Source organism: Oncorhynchus mykiss, chromosome 19, assembly GCF_057628025.1.
Source record: "Oncorhynchus mykiss isolate SJ-2025 chromosome 19, ASM5762802v1, whole genome shotgun sequence".
In the NCBI taxonomy this organism is placed as follows: Eukaryota; Metazoa; Chordata; class Actinopteri; order Salmoniformes; family Salmonidae; genus Oncorhynchus; species Oncorhynchus mykiss.
In genome coordinates, this window is record NC_143040.1 from 61,534,861 (window position 1) to 61,557,726 (window position 22,866).

Sequence of the window (22,866 nt, forward strand, 5' to 3'; positions counted from 1 at the left end):
TACCATGCAAGTAATGCATTTTAAATTTAATTGGATGTCTGACCTTGCAGCTGTCAAAGACCACCATGCAGTGAGGGTCCTTGCTGCTTGGGGACGAGGCAGAGGGGTCCACCTCTGGGGCCACGATTACGGGCTCCGCCTGGTCCCAAAACGAGTATTGGCAGAAGACAAAGTTGGAAAGGTACTGGGGGAGACCTGTTGCCTGAAGAATCTTGATCTAGAGAGAGCGAGAGCGAGAGCGAGAAAGGGAGGAGGAGAGAGAGGATATGATTAAATATGATTTGACAGAGAACAATCAAACTATATTGCTTGGCATTCCAGAAGAACTATACAAAACAAAATGACATTCCTGTGTATGTGTGTATTCTATGAGTGTTCAAAACGGACTCACCATGCAGACCAGTTTCCTCTCCTGCACCTCTCCGTCGGGGCTGGTCTCATTGTCCTCTCCGCCAGCCATGCTGTCCTCAAACCCCCCCGCCACTCTCACCACCTCCACGTGTAACCTCCCAACCACCTACAAGACAACCAACACCATAACACCATTCATTCTGTGCTGCATCATCATTCAAAATCCTACAATGTGATTTTCTGGATTTTTTTCCCTAATTTTGTCTGTCATAGTTGAAGTGTACCTATGATGAAAATTACAGGTCTCTCTCATCTTTTTAAGTGGGAGAACTTGCACAATTGGTGGCTGACTAAATACTTTTTCCCCCCACTGTATATACCTGTTTTGATGCACAGACCAGTTGGGGTTTTTACTTTACCTTCTACAACGGTATTTGAATGTTTGGTTTGTTAAATGTGATAGTTTACTCCGCTACTTGAGTCTTCCCTCTCTGCTCTCTCCACGGCGCTTTCCACACAGACCTAGTCCCACCCCGTCACTCAAGGAGCACATGTTGTTGCTTGACCACGAGACACTTGCGTTCAGTCTGCATGGTCAATGCAGCACATGCAACAATGTTGATGACAACGATGTTGTTTCCACTTTGATCTTAATATAAATCCACAAGCGTTCTATAATTACAATATTAGTTTGTGTTTCTTACATCTGCAAACAGCTAGTTTGTATTTTCTTAGAAAGTTGAGCTAAATCATGTTAGCCACTAATGCTAATCAATAGTAAACTGGCTTGCTAACTAGCTATTAAAAGTACTGAGTCAGAGCAAACGTAGCTCGCTAATACAGCCTGATACCAGTACTGAGTCAGAGCAAACGTAGCTCGCTAATACAGCCTGATACCAGTACTGAGTCAGAGCAAACGTAGCTCGCTAATACAGCCTGATACCAGTACTGAGTCAGAGCAAACGTAGCTAGCTAATACAGCCTGATACCAGTACTGAGTCAGAGCAAACGTAGCTCGCTAATACAGCCTGATACCAGTACTGAGTCAGAGCAAACGTAGCTCGCTAATACAGCCTGATACCAGTACTGAGTCAGAGCAAACGTAGCTAGCTAATACAGCCTGATACCAGTACTGAGTCAGAGCAAGCGTAGCTCGCTAATACAGCCTGATACCAGTACTGAGTCAGAGCAAACGTAGCTAGCTAATACAGCCTGATACCAGTACTGAGTCAGAGCAAGCGTAGCTAGCTAATACAGCCTGATACCAGTACTGGTGGAGGCTTAATTCACCATGTTGTTTGTGCAACAGCATCTTCTAAATCAAAGAGGAATAGGCTAATAATGAATATGTTGGCTATATGAATACAGATTTAATGTAGCCAAAGATTATAGGGTTCCCTAGGAAACACTGAACATCACTTTGGTTTCTACCCTGTCACAATAACTCATCCATGGCATTTTCAAACACCGTGTTCAAAGTGCCCACTATTATTTATATTCTAACTATAGAATTATTATAAACATTCTATTTCCATGATTCCAAAAGATCACCCAAGTGTTGAAGTGAAATTATTTTAGGTTGAAGTTGAACTGAACCGTATAAAATAATCAGAATGAAGAAAGACCCATTGAAATCATTTAGAATACATGTGTTGCCACCCTAGGATCACTCACTACTCATTAAGTAAATGTAGAACTTTTATTAATCAAAAACATAAAATACCGTCAACAATTTCAAAAACACCATATATGATATTATATTTTGGCCATATGGCCCAGCCCTATTGGATATCACTGGTTGAGAAACAGGGTTGTATTCATTTGGCGACTAACAGAATAAAACAGACAAACAGGGAGGAACTACCAATAGGAAATGCTTCTTTTTTTTATTATTCCGTTTCAAAAAAGGTCTGCTTCGCTGTGTCTCTAGTGAATACGACGTTGGTGTTATGTGATACTGAAGGCCGTCTCTTTACCTCCCCCTTCTGGTTGATGATGGGTACTGCGTATTGCAGCTTGACGTCATAGAACAGACAGGACAGGAAGACATTGGCTACGCCGATCAGGCTGTGGTTCTCCTGCTCATCAAAGAACGGGTCGGCACGCTTAAAGTAGGAACGCATCACCTGGAGAGGAGGGAGAGAGTGTAGAGAAGAGAAATGTGATGAGATCCTAAATGGAGCCCTTACAGTACGTGTTAACTGAAAATGTGTTTCGAGCAAATACTCTGCGATAAAGCCAATCGATTAACCAATCGAAGCTCACTATAGGCTTCCAGAAACTAGTCGATTGGCTGTTGATACCTAGCATGCTTGCTAGCACCACCTTACATGGCGTTTGTGTACATCTGAATGGACTCGACTCTCAAAAACAATGATTTGTCACACAGGCTTCATCTTCGTTGTAGTCCAAGTTCACAGCACCACACATGCACTCCAACAACGACACTGGCTGGACAGGTTACCATACACACCCCTTCACCCACGCTATGCACAACCACCCTCACACACTCACTGGGTTGTCATCGTCGTACTCCTTCCATTCCTGGTACAGTTCTCTCATGTCCACCAGTCTGTTCTCCATCTTCTCCAGAGCCCAGATCTGCTTCCCTTTCCCCTTACGCCTCACCTGCACCGCAGGCTCACTGAGCACTGCATCACGCTACGAGGAGGGAGAGACAGAGGTGGTAAGGGTGTGTGTGTCTTTATGTGAGAGAAATAGAGAAGCGACACTCCACCAGGTGTGTGTGTGTGAGCATGCTAATACTCGTGTGTACCTTGCGGTTGGCATTGAGGTTAGCAGCAGGTATCTGCAAGGTGACTCTGTACTCGGTGCGTTTGTCCAGCTCCTCTGCTATGAAGCCAGCCTCCTGCACCAGCAGGTTAGCTCTCACTATCTGCTCCCTCAGCTTACGCAGGCTCCGGGTCAACACCGCCTCTCTGAGGGGGAATCATCGTCAACATCTCATTCAAAGTGTACACACACACACCATCCACCCCCAGCCACACATACAGCCCATCTCCCCAACCCTGTGTTCCACACCCTCCCTCCCTCTCACCTCTCCTCGCTCCACTGCTTCAGTCTGCTCTGTGCGCTGGGTGAGTTGGACATGCTGAGTCTCTCCAGGCTGCGGTAGTGGGGCTGTCCCGGCCTGTCAGCCTGGCCCTGTGATTGGCTGGGTGCCATGCCTGTCTGTCCTACAGACGGTCTGTCCGGGTGCAGCCGTCGTCTCAGCTGTTGCAGCTCCTGTTCGTACATCAGCCTTTGTCTCTCCAGCGCCGAGCGCTTCTCCTCCTCGTGCTGCCTCTCTAGGGACTGGAGCACTGCCTGCATGGGGTCTGAAGGTGACGGACAGGAACGAGAGCCAATCAAGGACAGGGGATAAGCAATCAATCCTGATTCATATGCAGTGTGATGGACAGAAGTTGCAGTCAATCAGTGATTCTCAACATGTTATTTGTTTCTGAAGGGAGCTTATCATTAGTTCTCCCTTCCTCCTTTCCCTCTCCTTAATACACATCCCTCTCGTCGTTGTTTGTAAGGACCTGTGTGTGTGTGTGTGCGTGTGCTCACCGTTGTTGCCCAGGGCCTTCATCATGACCTCTGTCTGGGCGAACTCGTAGGAGAAGGAGACCTCGGAGGAAACCTCACTGTTGGTGTCTCCGTCGCCCTCCAGCTGTTCACTACTGCTACTGTTCTTCATCAGGCCCCCCTCACCCTCCTCTTCCTCACCACCACCCCGCGACCGCCACTTAGGCAGGTTGATCCTGAGAGGAGGAAAGAAGAGAGAGAAGGAGGGGGAGAGAAAGGGAGAGACGGGAGGGGAGGGAGAGAGAGCGATCCAGGGCTTTCAGTAATACGGTGAATATCTAGTATAACAGATGAATTGTTTTCAAACAAGGACAAGTAGTTGAGGGAGACATTGTGATTTGCAGTATTGTCAGAACTGTCACAAGACACACACGTGTGCACACACACCTGAAGAAGTGGTTGTTTCCCCACAGGATGCGGTCTCCATGGTGGAGCTGCTGAGGGCTGGTGCAAGGAGAGCCATTCACACACGTTCTGTAATGTAACCACATCATAAAAACACACGTTCTGTACCGTAACCACAACATAAAAACACACGTTCTGTACCGTAACCACAACATAAAAACACACGTTCTGTAATGTAACCACAACATAAAAACACACGTTCTGTAATGTAACCACATCATAAAACACACGTTCTGTAATGTAACCACAACATAAAACACACGTTCTGTAATGTAACCACATCATAAAAACACACGTTCTGTACCGTAACCACAACATAAAAACACACGTTCTGTAATGTAACCACAACATAAAAACACACGTTCTGTACCGTAACCACATCATAAAACACACGTTCTGTACCGTAACCACAACATAAAAACACACGTTCTGTAATGTAACCACAACATAAAAACACACGTTCTGTAATGTAACCACATCATAAAACACACGTTCTGTAATGTAACCACATCATAAAACACACGTTCTGTAATGTAACCACAACATAAAACACACGTTCTGTAATGTAACCACATCATAAAAACACACGTTCTGTACCGTAACCACAACATAAAAACACACGTTCTATAACGTAACCACAACATAAAACACACATTCTGTAATGTAACCACACATAAAAACACACGTTCTGTAACGTAACCACAACATAAAACACACGTTCTGTAATGTAACCACAACATAAAAACACACGTTCTGTACTGTAACCACATCATAAAAACACACGTTCTGTAATGTAACCACATCATAAAACACACGTTCTGTAATGTAACCACAACATAAAAACACACGTTCTGTAATGTAACCACATCATAAAAACACACGTTCTGTACCGTAACCACAACATAAAAACACACGTTCTGTAATGTAACCACAACATAAAACACACGTTCTGTAATGTAACCACAACATAAAAACACACGTTCTGTACCGTAACCACATCATAAAAACACACGTTCTGTAATGTAACCACAACATAAAACACACGTTCTGTAATGTAACCACATCATAAAACACACGTTCTGTAATGTAACCACAACATAAAAACACACGTTCTATAACGTAACCACAACATGAAAACACACGTTCTGTAATGTAACCACAACATAAAAACACACGTTCTGTAACGTAACCACAACATAAAACACACGTTCTGTAATGTAACCACAACATAAAACACACGTTCTGTAATGTAACCACAACATAAAAACACACGTTCTGTACCGTAACCACAACATAAAACACACGTTCTGTAATGTAACCACAACATAAAAACACACGTTCTGTAACGTAACCACAACATAAAACACACGTTCTGTAATGTAACCACAACATAAAAACACACGTTCTGTACCGTAACCACATCATAAAACACACGTTCTGTAATGTAACCACATCATAAAACACACGTTCTGTAATGTAACCACAACATAAAACACACGTTCTGTAACATAACCACAACATAAAAACACACGTTCTGTAATGTAACCACATCATAAAAACACACGTTCTGTAATGTAACCACAACATAAAACACACGTTCTGTAATGTAACCACAACATAAAAACACACGTTCTGTAATGTAACCACAACATAAAAACACACGTTCTGTACCGTAACCACATCATAAAACACACGTTCTGTAATGTAACCACATCATAAAACACACGTTCTGTAATGTAACCACAACATAAAAACACACGTTCTGTAACATAACCACAACATAAAAACACACGTTCTGTAATGTAACCACATCATAAAAACACACGTTCTGTAATGTAACCACAACATAAAAACACACGTTCTGTAATGTAACCACATCATAAAAACACACGTTCTGTAATGTAACCACAACATAAAACACACGTTCTGTAATGTAACCACATCATAAAACACACGTTCTGTAATGTAACCACAACATAAAAACACACGTTCTGTAATGTAACCACAACATAAAACACACGTTCTGTAATGTAACCACATCATAAAACACACGTTCTGTAATGTAACCACAACATAAAACACACGTTCTGTAATGTAACCACATCATAAAACACACGTTCTGTAATGTAACCACATCATAAAAACACACGTTCTGTAACCACATCATAAAAACACACGTTCTGTACCGTAACCACAACATAAAAACACACGTTCTGTAATGTAACCACAACATAAAAACACACGTTCTGTACCGTAACCACAACATAAAAACACACGTTCTGTACCGTAACCACAACATAAAAACACACGTTCTGTAATGTAACCACATCATAAAAACACACGTTCTGTACCGTAACCACATCATAAAACACACGTTCTGTACCGTAACCACAACATAAAACACACGTTCTGTAATGTAACCACAACTTAAAACACACGTTCTGTAATGTAACCACATCATAAAACACACGTTCTGTACCGTAACCACATCATAAAACACACGTTCTGTACCGTAACCACAACATAAAACACACGTTCTGTAATGTAACCACAACTTAAAACACACGTTCTGTAATGTAACCACATCATAAAACACACGTTCTGTACCGTAACCACAACATAAAAACACACGTTCTGTAATGTAACCACAACATAAAAACACACGTTCTGTACCGTAACCACAACATAAAAACACACGTTCTGTACCGTAACCACATCATAAAAACACACGTTCTGTACCGTAACCACAACATAAAAACACACGTTCTGTAATATAACTACAACATAAAAACACACGTTCTGTAATGTAACCACATCATAAAAACACACGTTCTGTACCGTAACCACAACATAAAAACACACGTTCTGTAATATAACCACAACATAAAAACACACGTTCTGTAATGTAACCACATCATAAAACACACGTTCTGTAATATAACCACAACATAAAAACACACGTTCTGTAATGTAACCACAACATAAAACACACGTTCTGTACCGTAACCACATCATAAAACACACGTTCTGTAATGTAACCACAACATAAAAACACACGTTCTGTAATATAACCACAACATAAAAACACACGTTCTGTAATGTAACCACAACATAAAACACACGTTCTGTACCGTAACCACATCATAAAACACACGTTCTGTAATGTAACCACAACATGAAAACACACGTTCTGTAATGTAACCACATCATAAAAACACACGTTCTGTAACGTAACCACATCATAAAACACACGTTCTGTAATGTAACCACAACATAAAAACACACGTTCTGTAATGTAACCACAACATAAAAACACACGTTCTGTAATGTAACCACAACATAAAACACACGTTCTGTAATGTAACCACAACATAAAACACACGTTCTGTAATGTAACCACATCATAAAACACACGTTCTGTAATGTAACCACATCATAAAACACACGTTCTGTAATGTAACCACATCATAAAACACACGGTCTGTAACATCAATAAATGAAACCACAAGAAGATGACCATACTGTTAGCTCATTCAAGCAGGCAGTGGCAGGTGGCAGAAGCTATAGGGCTCATTGTAATGGCATAAAAACAGATGTTCGATGTGTTTGATTCCGTTCCAGCCATTACAATCAGAGTGTCCTCCTATAGCTCCCCCCACCAGCCTCCTCTGCAAGCAGGCCATGTAATCCCTAAGGGCCTAAAGGCAACATGACGTCATCCTTATCTGGAAGCAGGGAAGTCATGAGGTGAGGAGTCACAGTGAGCTGACCAGGATCATCATTCTGATGTGGCGTGTTGAGATGACATTGATGACTAAGCTGGTGTACCGTGACTCCTTGTAGGGTGCGAGGTGCCAGCAGGCAAAATATGACATTTTTTACAACCTTGATTTCAACCTGTTGGTTGTAGAGACGTTATTTCATCTAGATTTGCCCCACTGGGAATTGTGATGATGGAGACGAAGAGGAGTGTTCTATACGCACCTTGAGTTTTTGTGAGGAGTGAGGACCACCCGTTGGTCAGCTGTGATGTCTATGATGCAGTGTGCAGCCTGAATACCCATCCCACACAGCTGAATGTCCTGGGAGTCTGCTGAACCAACCTTAGTGTGCTCCTATAGTACACAACAACACATAATGTTATAATGGTGTGTGTGTGTGTGTAAGCATACGTGAATGCACCATTGTGTGCGCGTGTACCTTCAGGTAGTAGACTAGCAGTTCGTTGAGAGCAGGGTCAGCGTTGAGGTTGACTAGAAAACACTTGTCTTCTCCCACTCTGATGCCAGACGACTGGAGAGAGATGCCCAGGGACTCCAACTGTTTCTGACGCTCCTACAGGACACACAACACAGGAACTATTGATCCAGCCTCCAGCCTACAGTTAATCAGGGCACACTTTTCAAAACGTTGTGCAACAAAAAATTAAATAAAGCATTTCTTATTGGACAATTTCAGAAAGTCCCTGTTTCAGACCGTTGTCTTCTGTTTCGTGCCTAATGAACACAACCCAGGACAGAATGTACAAAGGTGTGTTGTGTACCTGTGCGATCTCTTCCGTCTTGCGTAGTTTCTCCTCCCAGGTGACGGTCATCTCCTGGATGAGTTTTTCAGACTCCTCCAGTCTCTCCTTCAGCTCTGGGGCCTTCATAGACTGGATAGGAGATAAGAAAACACTCTTTCCATCTCTACAAGCAGCCAATATGTCACTGATGTTCTGGTTAAAAAGGCTTCATACAACCTAATTACAACCAACCTGCTACAATCAGATGAAGACATTGTTTCTGGATGGAAAAACAAAAGCAATAAAACGTCCTTTTCGACCACAACGCAACCTTAACGTGACCAGTTTGCCAGCTGGTATAGACAGGCTCTCTCCACAATCCATCCTTACCCTGGACTGTCAGTTGATCTCCCTCTTCCTCCTCTTTCTCTACCCCTCCTTACCTCCCCCTTTCCTCCCCCCACCACCTCTTGCTTGTGTCAGCTGGTCCCGTAGTTTCTCCCCCTCCTTCCTTTCCTCCCCCCACCACCTCTTGCCTGTGTCAGCTGGTCCCGTAGTTTCTCCCCCTCCTTCCTTTCCTCCCCCCACCACCTCTGCCTGTGTCAGCTGGTCCACTAGTTTCTCCCCCTCCTTCCTTTCCTCCCCCCACCACCTCTTGCCTGTGTCAGCTGGTCCCGTAGTTTCTCCCCCTCCTTCCTTTCCTCCCCCCACCACCTCTTGCCTGTGTCAGCTGGTCCCGTAGTTTCTCCCCCTCCTTCCTTTCCTCCCCCCACCACCTCTGCCTGTGTCAGCTGGTCCACTAGTTTCTCCCCCTCCTTCCTTTCCTCCCCCCACCACCTCTTGCCTGTGTCAGCTGGTCCCGTAGTTTCTCCCCCTCCTTCCTTTCCTCCCCCCACCACCTCTGCCTGTGTCAGCTGGTCCACTAGTTTCTCCCCCTCCTTCCTTTCCTCCCCCCACCACCTCTTGCATGTGTCAGCTGGTCCCGTAGTTTCTCCCCCTCCTTCCTTTCCTCCCCCCACCACCTCTTGCCTGTGTCAGCTGGTCCCGTAGTTTCTCCCCCTCCTTCCTTTCCTCCCCCCACCACCTCTGCCTGTGTCAGCTGGTCCCGTAGTTTCTCCCCCTCCTTCCTTTTCTCCCCCCCTACCTCTTGCCTGTGTCAGCTGGTCCACTAGTTTCTCCCCCTCCTTCCTTTCCTCCCCCCACCACCTCTTGCCTGTGTCAGCTGGTCCCGTAGTTTCTCCCCCTCCTTCCTTTCCTCCCCCTACCACCTCTGCCTGTGTCAGCTGGTCCCGTAGTTTCTCCCCCTCCTTCCTTTCCTCCCCCCCTACCTCTGCCTGTGTCAGCTGGTCCCGTAGTTTCTCCACCTCCTTTTTTCCCTCCCCCCCACCTCTGCCTGTGTCAGCTGGTCCCGTAGTTTCTCCCCCTCCTTCCTTTCCTCCCCCCACCACCTCTGCCTGTGTCAGCTGGTCCTGTAGTTTCTCCACCTCCTTCCTTTTCTCCCCCCACCACCTCTGCCTGTGTCAGCTGGTCCCGTAGTTTCTCCCCCTCCTTCCTTTTCTCCCCCCCTACCTCTGCCTGTGTCAGCTGGTCCCGTAGTTTCTCCACTTCCTCTCGGAGCTCCCTGATGATACGTGCGTTGGGGTCCTCGTTGACGACAGCGTGGTTGACGATGCTCTTGGCCCGGTCGGCGTAGCGCAGCGTGGACAGCGTCTCGTCGTAGTTGTCTGCTGCCGGGCTCACCGTGGCCACCATGGCCGTGCGGCTGTTGCCGCCCAGGCTGTCCTGGAGACGAGGGAGAAAGAGAGGAGAGACGAGGGAGAGCGAGAGAGAGAGAGACGAGAGATAGAGAGGAGAGACGAGGGAGAGCGAGAGAGAGACGAGGGAGAGAGAGAGGAGAGACGAGGGAGAGAGAGGAGAGACGAGGGAGAGAGAGAGGAAGAGCGAGAGAGAGAGAGAGAGAGAGAGAGACGAGGGAGAGAGAGGCGAGACGAGGGAGAGAGGCGAGACGAGGGATAGAGAGAGAGGCGAGACGAGGGAGAGAGAGAGAGAGGCGAGACGAGGGAGAGAGAGAGAGGAGAGACGAGGGAGAGAGAAAGAGGCGAGACGAGGGATAGAGAGAGAGGCGAGACGAGGGAGAGAGAGAGAGAGAGAGGAGAGACGAGGGAGAGAGAAAGAGGCGAGACGAGGGATAGAGGAGAGACGAGGGAGAGAGAGGCGAGACGAGGGAGAGAGAGAGGCGAGACGAGGGAGAGAGAGAGAGAGAGGAGAGACGAGGGAGAGAGAAAGAGGCGAGACGAGGGATAGAGGAGAGACGAGGGAGAGAGAGGCGACACGAGGGAGAGAGAGGCGAGACGAGGGAGAGAGAGAGGCGAGGGAGAGAGAGAGGCGAGACGAGGGAGAGAGAGAGGCGAGACGAGGGAGAGAGAGAGGCGAGACGAGGGAGAGAGAGAGGCGAGACGAGGGAGAGAGAGAGAGAAGAGACGAGGGAGAGAGAGAGAGAAGAGACGAGGGAGAGAGAGAGGAGAGACGAGGGAGGGAGAGAGAGGAGAGACGAGGGAGGGAGAGAGAGAGACGAGGGAGAGAGGAGTGTTAGTGAGAGAGGGGGAATGAAAGAGGAAGATATAAGGTCGTCAGAACCAAATCTTCAAATGATTGTCGGGGCAGAAGCGTTCAAATCTCTAAAGGAAACAGGAAGATAAGCCCCCATCCCTCTCATGTTGAGCGGAGCGAGAGAGAGAGGGAGGACCAGAGAAGTTATAGTAAGAGCAGGGAAAAATACAAAATATGTGTCTCTTACCTTTAGCAGCCATGTTAGCACAGAGTCTCTGTAAGGGACAAATTTGGTCTTGTTTTTCCCACATCCCTGTTCTGCCAGAGCAGATATGACCAGGCCTAGAGTAGTCAGAGACCTGCAGAGACACACAACAACCCACTATCATAACAGGTAGCATATTTACTAAGTGAAAAGTGTTCATCTTTGTTTAAAAGGGGAACTAGAACACTTGGTGCTGTGTGTGTGTGTGTGTTGTGGACTCATTGAGGATGTATGAATGGGTGCGTTATCAAAGTGCTTGGTAACATACTTGTTGATGTTGCTGCCCTCCTTCATCCTCTCTCCAGTAGCTCCAGTCTTAGCTGCTCTCTCACTGCCAGCCAGGTCTACCAGACTCAGCTTACTCACCTTCTCACCACTCGTCTACAGAGGGGAAGAGGCGAGAGAGATGGGCGAGAAAGAGATACGAGGAAGGGGAAAGCGGATAGAAAGTCATCTTGGTAGATTTGATTTTTGATAACATCCTTCATTTTAAACTGTTAAAATGACTCCAATCCTGCACGCTGCATAAACCTCCGGAATGCAAACAAATGCAACTGTTTCAGTCAAAGATTTCCCATTTTCATGCAGGATACAACCATCATGTCTCCCTGCTCTAACATAAAGGTCCAGGAAGGATGAGATATAGATATATATATAGATATATATGAAAGGATTCATTAACCAGGTATTTCTATGGAGAACAGAGGCCAAAAGCCACACACAGCGAGGCAGAGACAGACAGAGATAGAGAGCGAGAACGCGAGAGATCGAGGAGAGAGAGAAAGAGACCAAGGAGAGAGAAAAAGAGGAGAGAAAGAGCACAAGAGAGCATGCGATTAAGAGATAAAAAGAGCAAGAAAGAGCGCGTACAAGAGTGAGGAGAGAGAGAGTGAGAAAGAGAGAGAACAAGAGAGAGCGTGCGACAGCGTGTGAGAGAAAGCGAGCTGGAGAGAGAGGCTGGAGTAACAATCTCCCATTGTTCTCTGTGATTTACAATGTTAGCTGCAGGGGTGGAGCTTAACTCTCTGTATATATGTGTGTGTGTGTGTGTGTGTGTGTGTGTGTGTGTGTACACACGTAATGGGGTCCTTATCTTAAATAAGGTGTGTGCATTAAGGACTGGAGCTTGACTGAGAGACGGAGAGATAATGGAGATAAGAGAGTAGGGGTGGTAGGGACGAGAGAGAGAGTAGGGGAGGTAGGGACGAGAGGAAAGAGAGTAGGGGAGGTAGGGACGAGAGGAAAGAGAGTAGGGGAGGTAGGGACGAGAGGAAAGAGAGTAGGGGAGGTAGGGACGAGAGGAAAGAGAGTAGGGGAGGTAGGGACGAGAGGAAAGAGAGTAGGGGAGGTAGGGACGAGAGGAAAGAGAGTAGGGGAGGTAGGGACGAGAGGAAAGAGAGTAGGGGAAGTAGGGACGAGAGGAAAGAGAGTAGGGGAAGTAGGGACGAGAGGAAAGAGAGTAGGGGAGGTAGGGACGAGAGAGAGTAGGGGAGGTAGGGACGAGAGAGAGAAGGGGAGGTAGGGACGAGAGGAAAGAGAGAGAGTAGGGGAGGTAGGGACGAGAGGAAAGAGAGTAGGGGAGGTAGGGACGAGAGGAAAGAGAGTAGGGGAGGTAGGGACGAGAGGAAAGAGAGTAGGGGAGGTAGGGACGAGAGGAAAGAGAGTAGGGGAGGTAGGGACGAGAGGAAAGAGAGTAGGGGAGGCAGGGACGAGAGGAAAGAGAGTAGGGGAGGTAGGGACGAGAGGAAAGAGAGTAGGGGAGGTAGGGACGAGAGGAAAGAGAGTAGGGGAGGTAGGGACGAGAGGAAAAAGAGTAGGGGAGGTAGGGACGAGAGGAAAGAGAGTAGGGGAGGTAGGGACGAGAGGAAAGAGAGTAGGGGAGGTAGGGACGAGAGGAAAGAGAGTAGGGGAGGCAGGGACGAGAGGAAAGAGAGTAGGGGAGGTAGGGACGAGAGGAAAGAGAGTAGGGGAGGCAGGGACGAGAGGAGAGAGAGTAGGGGAGGTAGGGACGAGAGGAAAGAGAGTAGGGGAGGTAGGGACGAGAGGAAAGAGAGTAGGGGAGGTAGGGACGAGAGGAAAGAGAGTAGAGGAGGTAGGGACGAGAGTTGGGGAAGTAGGGGAGGTAGGGACGAGAGAGAGAGAGAGTAGGGGAGGCAGAGATGAGATAGAGAGAGTAGGGGAGGTAGGGACGAGAGAGAGTAGGGGAGGTAGGGACGAGAGAGAGAGAGAGAGAGAGTAGGGGAGGCAGGGATGAGATAGAGAGAGTAGGGGAGGTAGGGACGGGATGAGAGAGTAGGGGAGGTAGGGACGATAGAGAGAGTAGGGGAGGTAGGGACGGGATGAGAGAGTAGGGGAGGTAGGGAGGGATGAGAGAAAGGGGAGATCGTGTAAGAGAGGAAGAACAGAGAAAATACATGAATGCAGTAGTAGAAGGAAAGAATGTACGCATGAGAATTTACGCTAAATATATAGAAAGAGAGAGAGAGATGGGGTGAGTGAATGATTTGAGCAAGAAATTATAGAAAGAGATGGGGGTAGAGAGACAAAGGGCAGCGGGGGCAGAGGGGGGGGGTGTGCATTATGTTTGGAGTCGTGTGTGTGTGTGTGTGTGTGTGTGTGTGTTACGTCCGGCGTCGTGCTGAGTGTGAATAGAGCGGGCAGAGATTACAGTGAGTTGTGAAAACAAAGCCTGCCCTTGTCCCCAGAGAGAGCAAGAGTGGAGGGAGATAGAGAAGAGAAGAGAGGAGAGGAGAGAGAGGGAGAAGAGAGGAGAGAGGAGAGAGAGAGGAGAGAGAGAAGAAAGGAGAGAGAGAAGAGCGAGAGAGGAGAGAAGAGCGAGAGAGAAGAGAGGAGAGAGAGAAGAGCGAGAGAGAAGAGAGGAGAGGAGAGAGAGAGAGAGGAGAGGAGAGAGAGAGAGGAGAAAAAGCATGAAACAGGGTGGACCTGAGTCAAAAATGATTTGATGTATTTGGCTGATACCTCATTAAATGTGGAATATCAGTATATTTTAAAGTCTTAGGTCATCTAGTTGAGTAACAATCTTGCAGGATTTTCCCTAGTATTTGCCTACGGTTTGGTTAATGTGTCGTTGCAACTTCATCCCCCTTTTCTAAAGATGCTAAACTTCCTTCTCTCTCACCATGGCACTTCCAAAGCAACATCTCAGAGACATTCAGATTACTCTCTGTCAACAGGCCCCTGTGAATTTGCATAGGACTGAGTTTCCATGGAGATTAGTAAAGGGAGGATAAAGCCAAGTGAACCTCAGCAGAAATAGGAGGCCCAAAGACGCTCTTGCTCTTTATCTCACTGTGTGTGTGTGTGTGTGTGTGTGTGTGTGTGTGTGTGTGTGTGTGTGTGTGTGTGTGTGTGTGTGTACACTGAGGCGGACAGCCTTTATTTGTGCATCAGTTTAAATGATCAGACTCAGACTATATTTAACTCCGTTTCCATTCCACCACAGGTGCACCTGGGGCTGCATTCAGCAACACAACAAGGTATCAAACTGTTACAGCTTCCGAAAGGGAGGCTCAGTCAACAATGTGCAACACTTTAGATCAGGGATGGGCAACTTTGATGGGGGGGGTGGGTGCCACAACAAAACTGAAAGCTACTGACATCCATACCACACATGCAGTCAGAGCTGGCCCTAGGGTTTTGGGGGCCTTAAGCACCACCCACATCAAGATAATTTTTAAAGTTAATTTCCTGCAATTGTAAACATTTTGCTATGGGGTGTAGAGAAAATGTATCCGTTTTAAAGCAGGTTTGTTGCAATTCCACACATATGGGGTCAGAGAGCAATGTTTGCAGTTTTTAATACTTTGACTAACAAAATAAAATGGGGGCCATCCGGTCAGTAATTCAACCATGATTACTAAACTCAGCAAAAAAAAAAATATCCTCACACTGTCAACTGCATTTATTTTTAGCAAACTTAACATGTGTAAATATTTGTATGAACCTAACAAGATTCAACAACTGAGACATAAACTGAACAAGTTCCACAGACATGTGACTAACAGAAATGGAATAATGTGTCCCTGAACAAAGGGGGGGGGGGGGGTCAAAAACAAAAGTAATAGTCAGTTTCTGGTGTGGCCACCAGCTGCATGAAGTACTGCAGTGCATCTCCTCCTCATGGACTGGACCAGATTTGACAGTTCTTTCTGTGAGATGTTACCCCACTATTCCACCAATACACCTGCAAGTTCTGGACATTTCTGTGAGGAATGGCCCTAACCCTCACCCTCCGATCCAACACGTGCTCAATGGGATTGAGAAACGGGCTCTTCGCTGGCCATGGCAGAACACTGACATTCCTGTCTTGCAGGAAATCACACACAGAACGAGCAGTATGGCTGGTGGCATTGTCATGCTGGAGGGTCATGTCAGGATGAGCCTGCAGGAAGGGTACCACATGAGGGAGGAGGATGTCTTCCCTGTAACACACAGCGTTGAGATTGCCTGCAATGACAACAAGCTCGGTCCTATGATGCTGTGACACACCGGCCCCGCCCATGACGGACCCTCCACCTCCAAATCGATCCCGCTCCAGAGTACAGGCCTCGGTGTAACGCTCATTCCTTTGATGACAAACGCAAATCCAACCATCACCCCTGGGGGTTTGTGCCCATAGGCGACGTTGTTGCCGGTGATGTCTGGTGAGGACCTGCCTTACAACAGGCCTACAAGCCCGCAGTCCAGCCTCTCTCAGCCTATTGCGGACAGTCTGAGCACTGATGGAGGGATTGTTTGTTCCTGGTGTAACTCAGGTTGTTGTTGCCATCCTGTACCTGTCCCGCAGGTGTGATGTTCGGATGTACCAATCCTGTGCAGGTGTTACACGTGGTCTGCCACTGCGAGGACGATCAGCTGTCCGTCCTGTAGCACTGTCTTAGGCGTCTCACAGTACAGACATTGCAATTTATTGCCCTGGCCACATCTGCAGTCTTCATGCACGTTCACGCAGATGAGCAGGGACCCTGGGCATCTTTCTTTTGGTGTTTTTTAGAGTCAGTAGAAAGGCCATTTTACTGTCCTAAGTTTTCATAACTGTGACCTTAATTGCCTACCGTCTGTAAGCTGTTCGTGTCTTAACGACCGTTCCACAGGTGTATGTTCATTAATTGTTTATGGTTCATTGAACAAGCATGGGAAACAGTGTTTAAACCCTTTACAATGAAGATCTGTGAAGTTATTTGGATTTTTACTAATTATCTTTGAATGACAGGGTCCTGAAAAGGACTAAATAAACTTCAGTTAGTGCTAAATACGGCTGCTAGAATCCTGACTAGAACCAAAAAAATTGATCATTTTACTCCAGTGCTAGCCACCCTACACTGGCTTCCTGTCAAGGCAAGGGCTGATTTCAAGGTTTTACTGCTAACCTACAAAGCATTACATGGGCTTGCTCCTACCTATCTCTCTGATTTGGTCCTGCCGTACATACCTACACGTACGCTACGGTCACAAGACGGAAAGGCTCTGGAGCAACAAACCGCCCTTGCTGTCTCTGCCTGGCCGGTTCCCCTCTCTCCACTGGGATTCTCTGCCTCTAACCCTATTACAGGGGCTGAGTCACTGGCTTACTGGTGCTCTTCCATGCCGTCCCTAGAAGGGGTGCGTCACTTGAGTGGGTTGAGTCACTGATGTGATCTTCCTGTCTGGGTTGGCGCCCCCCCCTTTGGGTTGTGCCGTGGCGGAGATCTTTGTGGGCTATACTCGGCCTTGTCTCAGGATGGTAAGTTGGTGGTTGAAGATATCCCTCTAGTGGTGTGGGGGCTGTGCTTTGGCAAAGTGGCTGGGGTTATATCCTTCCTGTTTGGCCCTGTCTGGGGGTGTCCTCGGATGGGGCCACAGTGTCTCCTGACCCCTCCTGTCTCAGGACTACCTGACATAATGACTCCTTGCTTTCCCCAGTCCACCTGGCCGTGCTGCTGCTCCAGTTTCAACTGTTCTGCCTTATTATTATTGGACCCTGCTGGTCATTTATGAACATTTGAACATCTTGGCCATGTTCTGTTATAATCTCCACCCGGCACAGCCAGAAGAGGACTGGCCACCCCACATAACCTGGTTCCTCTCTAGGTTTCTTCCTAGGTTTTGGCCTTTCTAGGGAGTTTTTCCTAGCCACCATGCTTCTACATCTGCATTGCTTGCTGTTTGGGGTTTTAGGCTGGGTTTCTGTACAGCACTTTGAGATATCAGCTGATGTACGAAGGGCTATATAAATACATTTGATTTGAAAAGGGGACATTTCTTTTTATGCTGAGTTTACAAGTTCAGACAGACAGACATATAAAAAAAAATGCTAATAGACCGACATGAGAGAAAAACTGCCGATGCAAAACCAAATTTCAAAATTGCACCTTGAACATTCTACTATTCTAACTCTCAAAAGTAAGTTGAGACACGGCTGAGTTTTTTGGGGTAATTGATCTGCGGGCCTACAGCTGCCCATCCCTGCTTTAGATTAACTGCTTGCGATACATTCGTTAGGAAGAGTGTTCACAAACATTCTGAAATGTGTTTAATTTGAATGAGCTTTTTTGAAATACTGATGTGGATAATAACATCTGACTGTCCTTATGGGGATAATAGAGGTTCACTTGTCTGTTCCAGCCTTATTTGACCTAAACTAGAATCAACTGTTCCAGCCATTTTTTTTCTGAACTAGAATCAACTGTTCCACTCCTGCATTATTCACCCTGTGTGCTACCGATATTATGCAGGGAGACCAGGGTTGGGTGATCAGGTGACACACGCACAGACACAAGCTCACAACACACACACAAACATTCAGCCCCAGGGTTGGATAACCAACCAGGTGTGGATAAAACAGGAGCAGGCTAACACAGCAGATCAGCTGACATCAAGACAGACAGAGAGAGCACTTCATTACTTATTTACAGGTTTCCTGGAAGCTGACATCACTAGCTAGTTCCTGAACAGTAGAAACTCTACTACTCTACTACCCTCAGTGACAGGGCAGACAGTCTCTCTGGGACTCTACTACCCTCAGTGACAGGGCAGACAGTCTCTCTGGGACTCTACTACCCTCAGTGACAGGGCAGACAGTCTCTCTGGGACACTACTACCCTCAGTGACAGGACAGACAGTCTCTCTGGGACTCTACTACCCTCAGTGACAGGGCAGACAGTCTCTCTGGGACTCTACTACCCTCAGTGACAGGGCAGACAGTCTCTCTGGGACTCTACTACCCTCAGTGACAGGGCAGACAGTCTCTCTGGGACTCTACTACCCTCAGTGACAGGGCAGACAGTCTCTCTGGGACTCTACTACCCTCAGTGACAGGGCAGACAGTCTCTCTGGGACTCTACTACCCTCAGTGACAGGGCAGACAGTCTCTCTGGGACTCTACTACCCTCAGTGACAGGGCAGACAGTCTCTCTGGGACTCTACTACCCTCAGTGACAGGGCAGACAGTCTCTCTGGGACTCTACTACCCTCAGTGACAGGGCAGACAGTCTCTCTGGGACTCTACTACCCTCAGTGACAGGGCAGACAGTCTCTCTGGGACTCTACTACCCTCAGTGACAGGGCAGACAGTCTCTCTGGGACTCTACTACCCTCAGTGACAGGGCAGACAGTCTCTCTGGGACTCTACTACCCTCAGTGACAGGGCAGACAGTCTCTCTGGGACTCTACTACCCTCAGTGACAGGGCAGACAGTCTCTCTGGGACTCTACTACCCTCAGTGACAGGGCAGACAGTCTCTCTGGGACTCTACTACCCTCAGTGACAGGGCAGACAGTCTCTCTGGGACTCTACTACCCTCAGTGACAGGGCAGACAGTCTCTCTGGGACTCTACTACCCTCAGTGACAGGGCAGACAGTCTCTCTGGGACTCTACTACCCTCAGTGACAGGGCAGACAATCTCTCTGGGACTCTACTACCCTCAGTGACCCGGTTCAACAGTGCTTTAGAACTAGAGGGAAACGACGAAGATGCAGTAGTCACAAAACATTACAGCAGTCGACTAAGATGTTACGGGGGAGAGGTTGGATTGACCGTTGCGTAACAATCAGTTGGAGTGTGTGTGTGTGTCTTACCCCAGACTGCAGGTCTTTGAGTGTGTGTGTGAGGATGATGTTGAAGACAGCGTGAGATCTGCTGCTCTCCTCGTTCATGTTGGTGGCAGCCACCGTACGAGACTTATTCCCCTCCGACATCAGAGACTCGATGTCCTAGAGAATAGATAGGAGAGAGGGAGGGATGGATGGATGGAGAGAGGGGACAAGGATGGAAGGCCAGGGGGAGGTAAGAATAAGAGGAACAGGGGACAGAAGGCGAGATAAGGAGATAAGATAAGATGGAGATAAGGTTGGAGGGAAGAAGATAGAGGGGAAGGAAGATAGAGAGAGAGATAGATAAATAAATACTTTTCTCCAGAGAAAGCATAGTAACTTACCACTGATATGTGAACAGCTGTCAAAGTCATTAGCCATGGTAAGCCTTGAATCCAGGGAGTGTGAAGTGAGAGTGTGTGTGTGTGTGTGTGCACAGTCAGCCTTCAAGTCAGTGTGTTGATTAAAAAAGTGTGTGTGTGTGGTTAACTCAGTTGTGAATGGTTTTCTTATTGACATGGCTCATCTAACAGAGCTCTCAGCTACCACACCCCTCTCTACGCTCTCCTCTATGCGCCAACCCAGAACATGAAGACTTCATACCGTTTATTTACCATCATATCAATTCTGTTGTTTATGAATCTAGAATCAAGGTCAAATCATCAGTAGCATGGTCATATCAGTAGTCATTCTACTAGTGATGATAGTGGTGTAGTGTACCTTGTAGTTGGCCACAGCCAGGCGTGACAAGCCGTCCACGTACGGCCCCAACACCTTGTGCTCCCTCACTCTAAGAGCCTGCCTGCTCCTGGGGGGGGGGGGACACACATATCAATGTGGTTAACTACAAAAACAAACAGTCATCATGCTTCCATGTTCTATCAAAAACATTAAAAAGAATAATCTCAAATAGTATTTTATTTGAGATGTATCCCACTACGCCAGGGTCGTAGTCAGCAGCCACTCAATTAGCCCACGTCAGTAAACATCGTTTTACACTAGTTGTGTTTGAAAAGTGACTAGACTTCGAGGAAGAGAGGAAGCATGTTTAAACTGGGGCCACTGACAAATTATAGTATATTCCAACAAATAATTCCAACAAAACAAGAGTCCAAGAAGTGGTTAAAGGTCAATATTCAGGGTCATACGTACCCTTTGGGGTCGAGGAGGTCGCGGACCTTCTCATTGTATATCTCCATGTAGGAGACCTCTATGGTGAAGCCTTCCCCCTCCCTCTGCTCCAGCAGGGTCCGGTCAAACAGAGAGCTGCAGAGCCGCGGAATCAGACCTGGAGAGTCCACAGAACCCATCATGGTGTACGACTTTCCCGAACCTGGAGGGACACACACGCAGCCAAGGGATGAGAACAGCCGTTAGGAGACAACCAATGAACTTCAACCGGTTTTAAACTTGAAACTGTAAAGATCTGTTCCATGCCAACAATATGAGGCCAGTTAGTAGTATCGTAACGAACCAATGCCATAACATACCTGTCTGTCCGTAGGCGAAGATGCAGGCGTTGTAGCCCTGGAAGGCGTTGTGTAAAAGACTTTCCCCAAGGCACTGGAACACCACGTCCTGACCTGGAGACAACCACCAGGCAACGTTACACAATACAATCATGTTAATTATACAATATAAAACCCTACAATATGACTTGACTGATCCCCTTCGGGGTGATTTACAAATCATCTGCAGCACACTAACACAATTACAAGATAATGGACATGTTATGCATGTGTAAGTGTTAATTCATATAGGACCTTCAGACTGTATACATGAACAGTGTGAGAAACAGCATTAGGTACAATAGGCCCTAGTTGGGTTTTGGCCTACAGCACAAAGAGGTGGATGACTAGCAGGTCTGACAGGAATATTTTACATTTAAATTAAGCCCAACACCTAGAGATCCAATCCAAGCAAGTAAACAACAAAGACATTTCAGGTGGGATCCTTAGTCACTGTAGAGAAAAAAAACTTCTGAAAATACCCGAAAACCACCTGGACAGACCTATACATGGGGTGCGTTCAACAGGACGCACCGTTTTGGAACATTGAGATAGAAATATGTTGCATAGAAAAAATAGGCATCTGCAGGCCGTCATGTAGAACAAGGAATAGTGTCGACTCTATTTGTGGCATTTCTACCTGCAACGTTCGATAACATTTGGCAACTGAATGTGGCCTACTAAATGTACAGGAGGAGGAAGAGCAGAGGGAAGGAAGTGAGGAAGAGGGGTTAAAGCAAGTGAAACAAAAACTGACCCGCAAACTTGTCCTTTTCCGACTCGTCCATGGACCAGAAACAGTAGTCATAGGCGAAGGTCTGAGGGGACAAGAACACAATGAAACAAAATAGTTTACAACACATTTATAACAGATGCTTTCCAGAGGGCAAAACACTTTGAAATGATCCGTTGAAATGACATTGTTATGACATTATTATGATGCTATTTCTAACAGTTTTTCCCCGTTGGGTGGTTCGTGTTGAGCACAGGCAGTGATAAACATGACATACAAATTAGCCTAACAGTTTTTGAACATGTCAATATACAGTCGTGGCCAAAAATTATGAGAATGACACAAATATACATTTTCACAAAGTCTGCTGCCTCAGTTTGTATGATGGTAATTTGCATATACCCCAGAATGTTATGAAGAGTGATCAGATGAATTGCAATTAATTGCTAAGTCCCTCTTTGCCATGCAAATTAACTGAATCCCCAAAAAACATTTCCACTGCATTTCAGCCCTGCCACAAAAGGACCAGCTGACATGTCAGTGATTCTCTCGTTAACACAGGTGTGAGTGTTGACGAGGACAAGGCTGGAGATTACTCTGTCATGCTGATTGAGTTTGAATAACAGACTGGAAGCTTCAAAAGGAGGGTGGTGCTTGGAATCATTGTTCTTTGTCAACCATGGTTACCTGCGAGGAAACACGTGCCGTCATCATTGCGTTGCACAAAAAGGGCTTCACTGGCAAGGATATTGCTGCCAGTAAGAGGAAAAACATCAGGGACAGACTGATATTCTGCAAAAGGTACAGGGATCGGACTACTGAGAACTGGGGTAAAGTCATTTTCTCTGATGAATCCCCTTTCTGATTG

At 46.7% G+C, this 22,866-nt stretch overlaps 1 protein-coding gene across 6 annotated transcripts in view; it reads right to left on the reverse strand.

The window, feature by feature from the left end:
• Positions 1-22,866, reverse strand: part of LOC110498101 (kinesin-like protein KIF13B) — a 74,463-nt gene that overhangs the window by 18,411 nt on the left and 33,186 nt on the right. For all 6 annotated transcript variants that reach the window (XM_036955065.2, XM_090209647.1, XM_090209645.1 and 3 more), the window contains exons 5-23: positions 22,023-22,083; positions 21,248-21,340; positions 20,910-21,090; positions 20,478-20,565; positions 19,743-19,877; positions 11,935-12,047; positions 11,649-11,760; positions 10,421-10,633; positions 8,891-9,001; positions 8,548-8,682; positions 8,332-8,462; positions 4,330-4,416; positions 3,925-4,118; positions 3,410-3,689; positions 3,128-3,290; positions 2,866-3,012; positions 2,328-2,477; positions 392-517; positions 44-217 (exon numbers count right to left, since the gene is read on the reverse strand). In XM_036955065.2, coding sequence (XP_036810960.2) covers positions 44-217; positions 392-517; positions 2,328-2,477; positions 2,866-3,012; positions 3,128-3,290; positions 3,410-3,689; positions 3,925-4,118; positions 4,330-4,416; positions 8,332-8,462; positions 8,548-8,682; positions 8,891-9,001; positions 10,421-10,633; positions 11,649-11,760; positions 11,935-12,047; positions 19,743-19,877; positions 20,478-20,565; positions 20,910-21,090; positions 21,248-21,340; positions 22,023-22,083 — 2,694 coding nt within the window. The remainder of the gene's footprint in view (positions 1-43; positions 218-391; positions 518-2,327; positions 2,478-2,865; positions 3,013-3,127; positions 3,291-3,409; positions 3,690-3,924; positions 4,119-4,329; positions 4,417-8,331; positions 8,463-8,547; positions 8,683-8,890; positions 9,002-10,420; positions 10,634-11,648; positions 11,761-11,934; positions 12,048-19,742; positions 19,878-20,477; positions 20,566-20,909; positions 21,091-21,247; positions 21,341-22,022; positions 22,084-22,866) is intronic.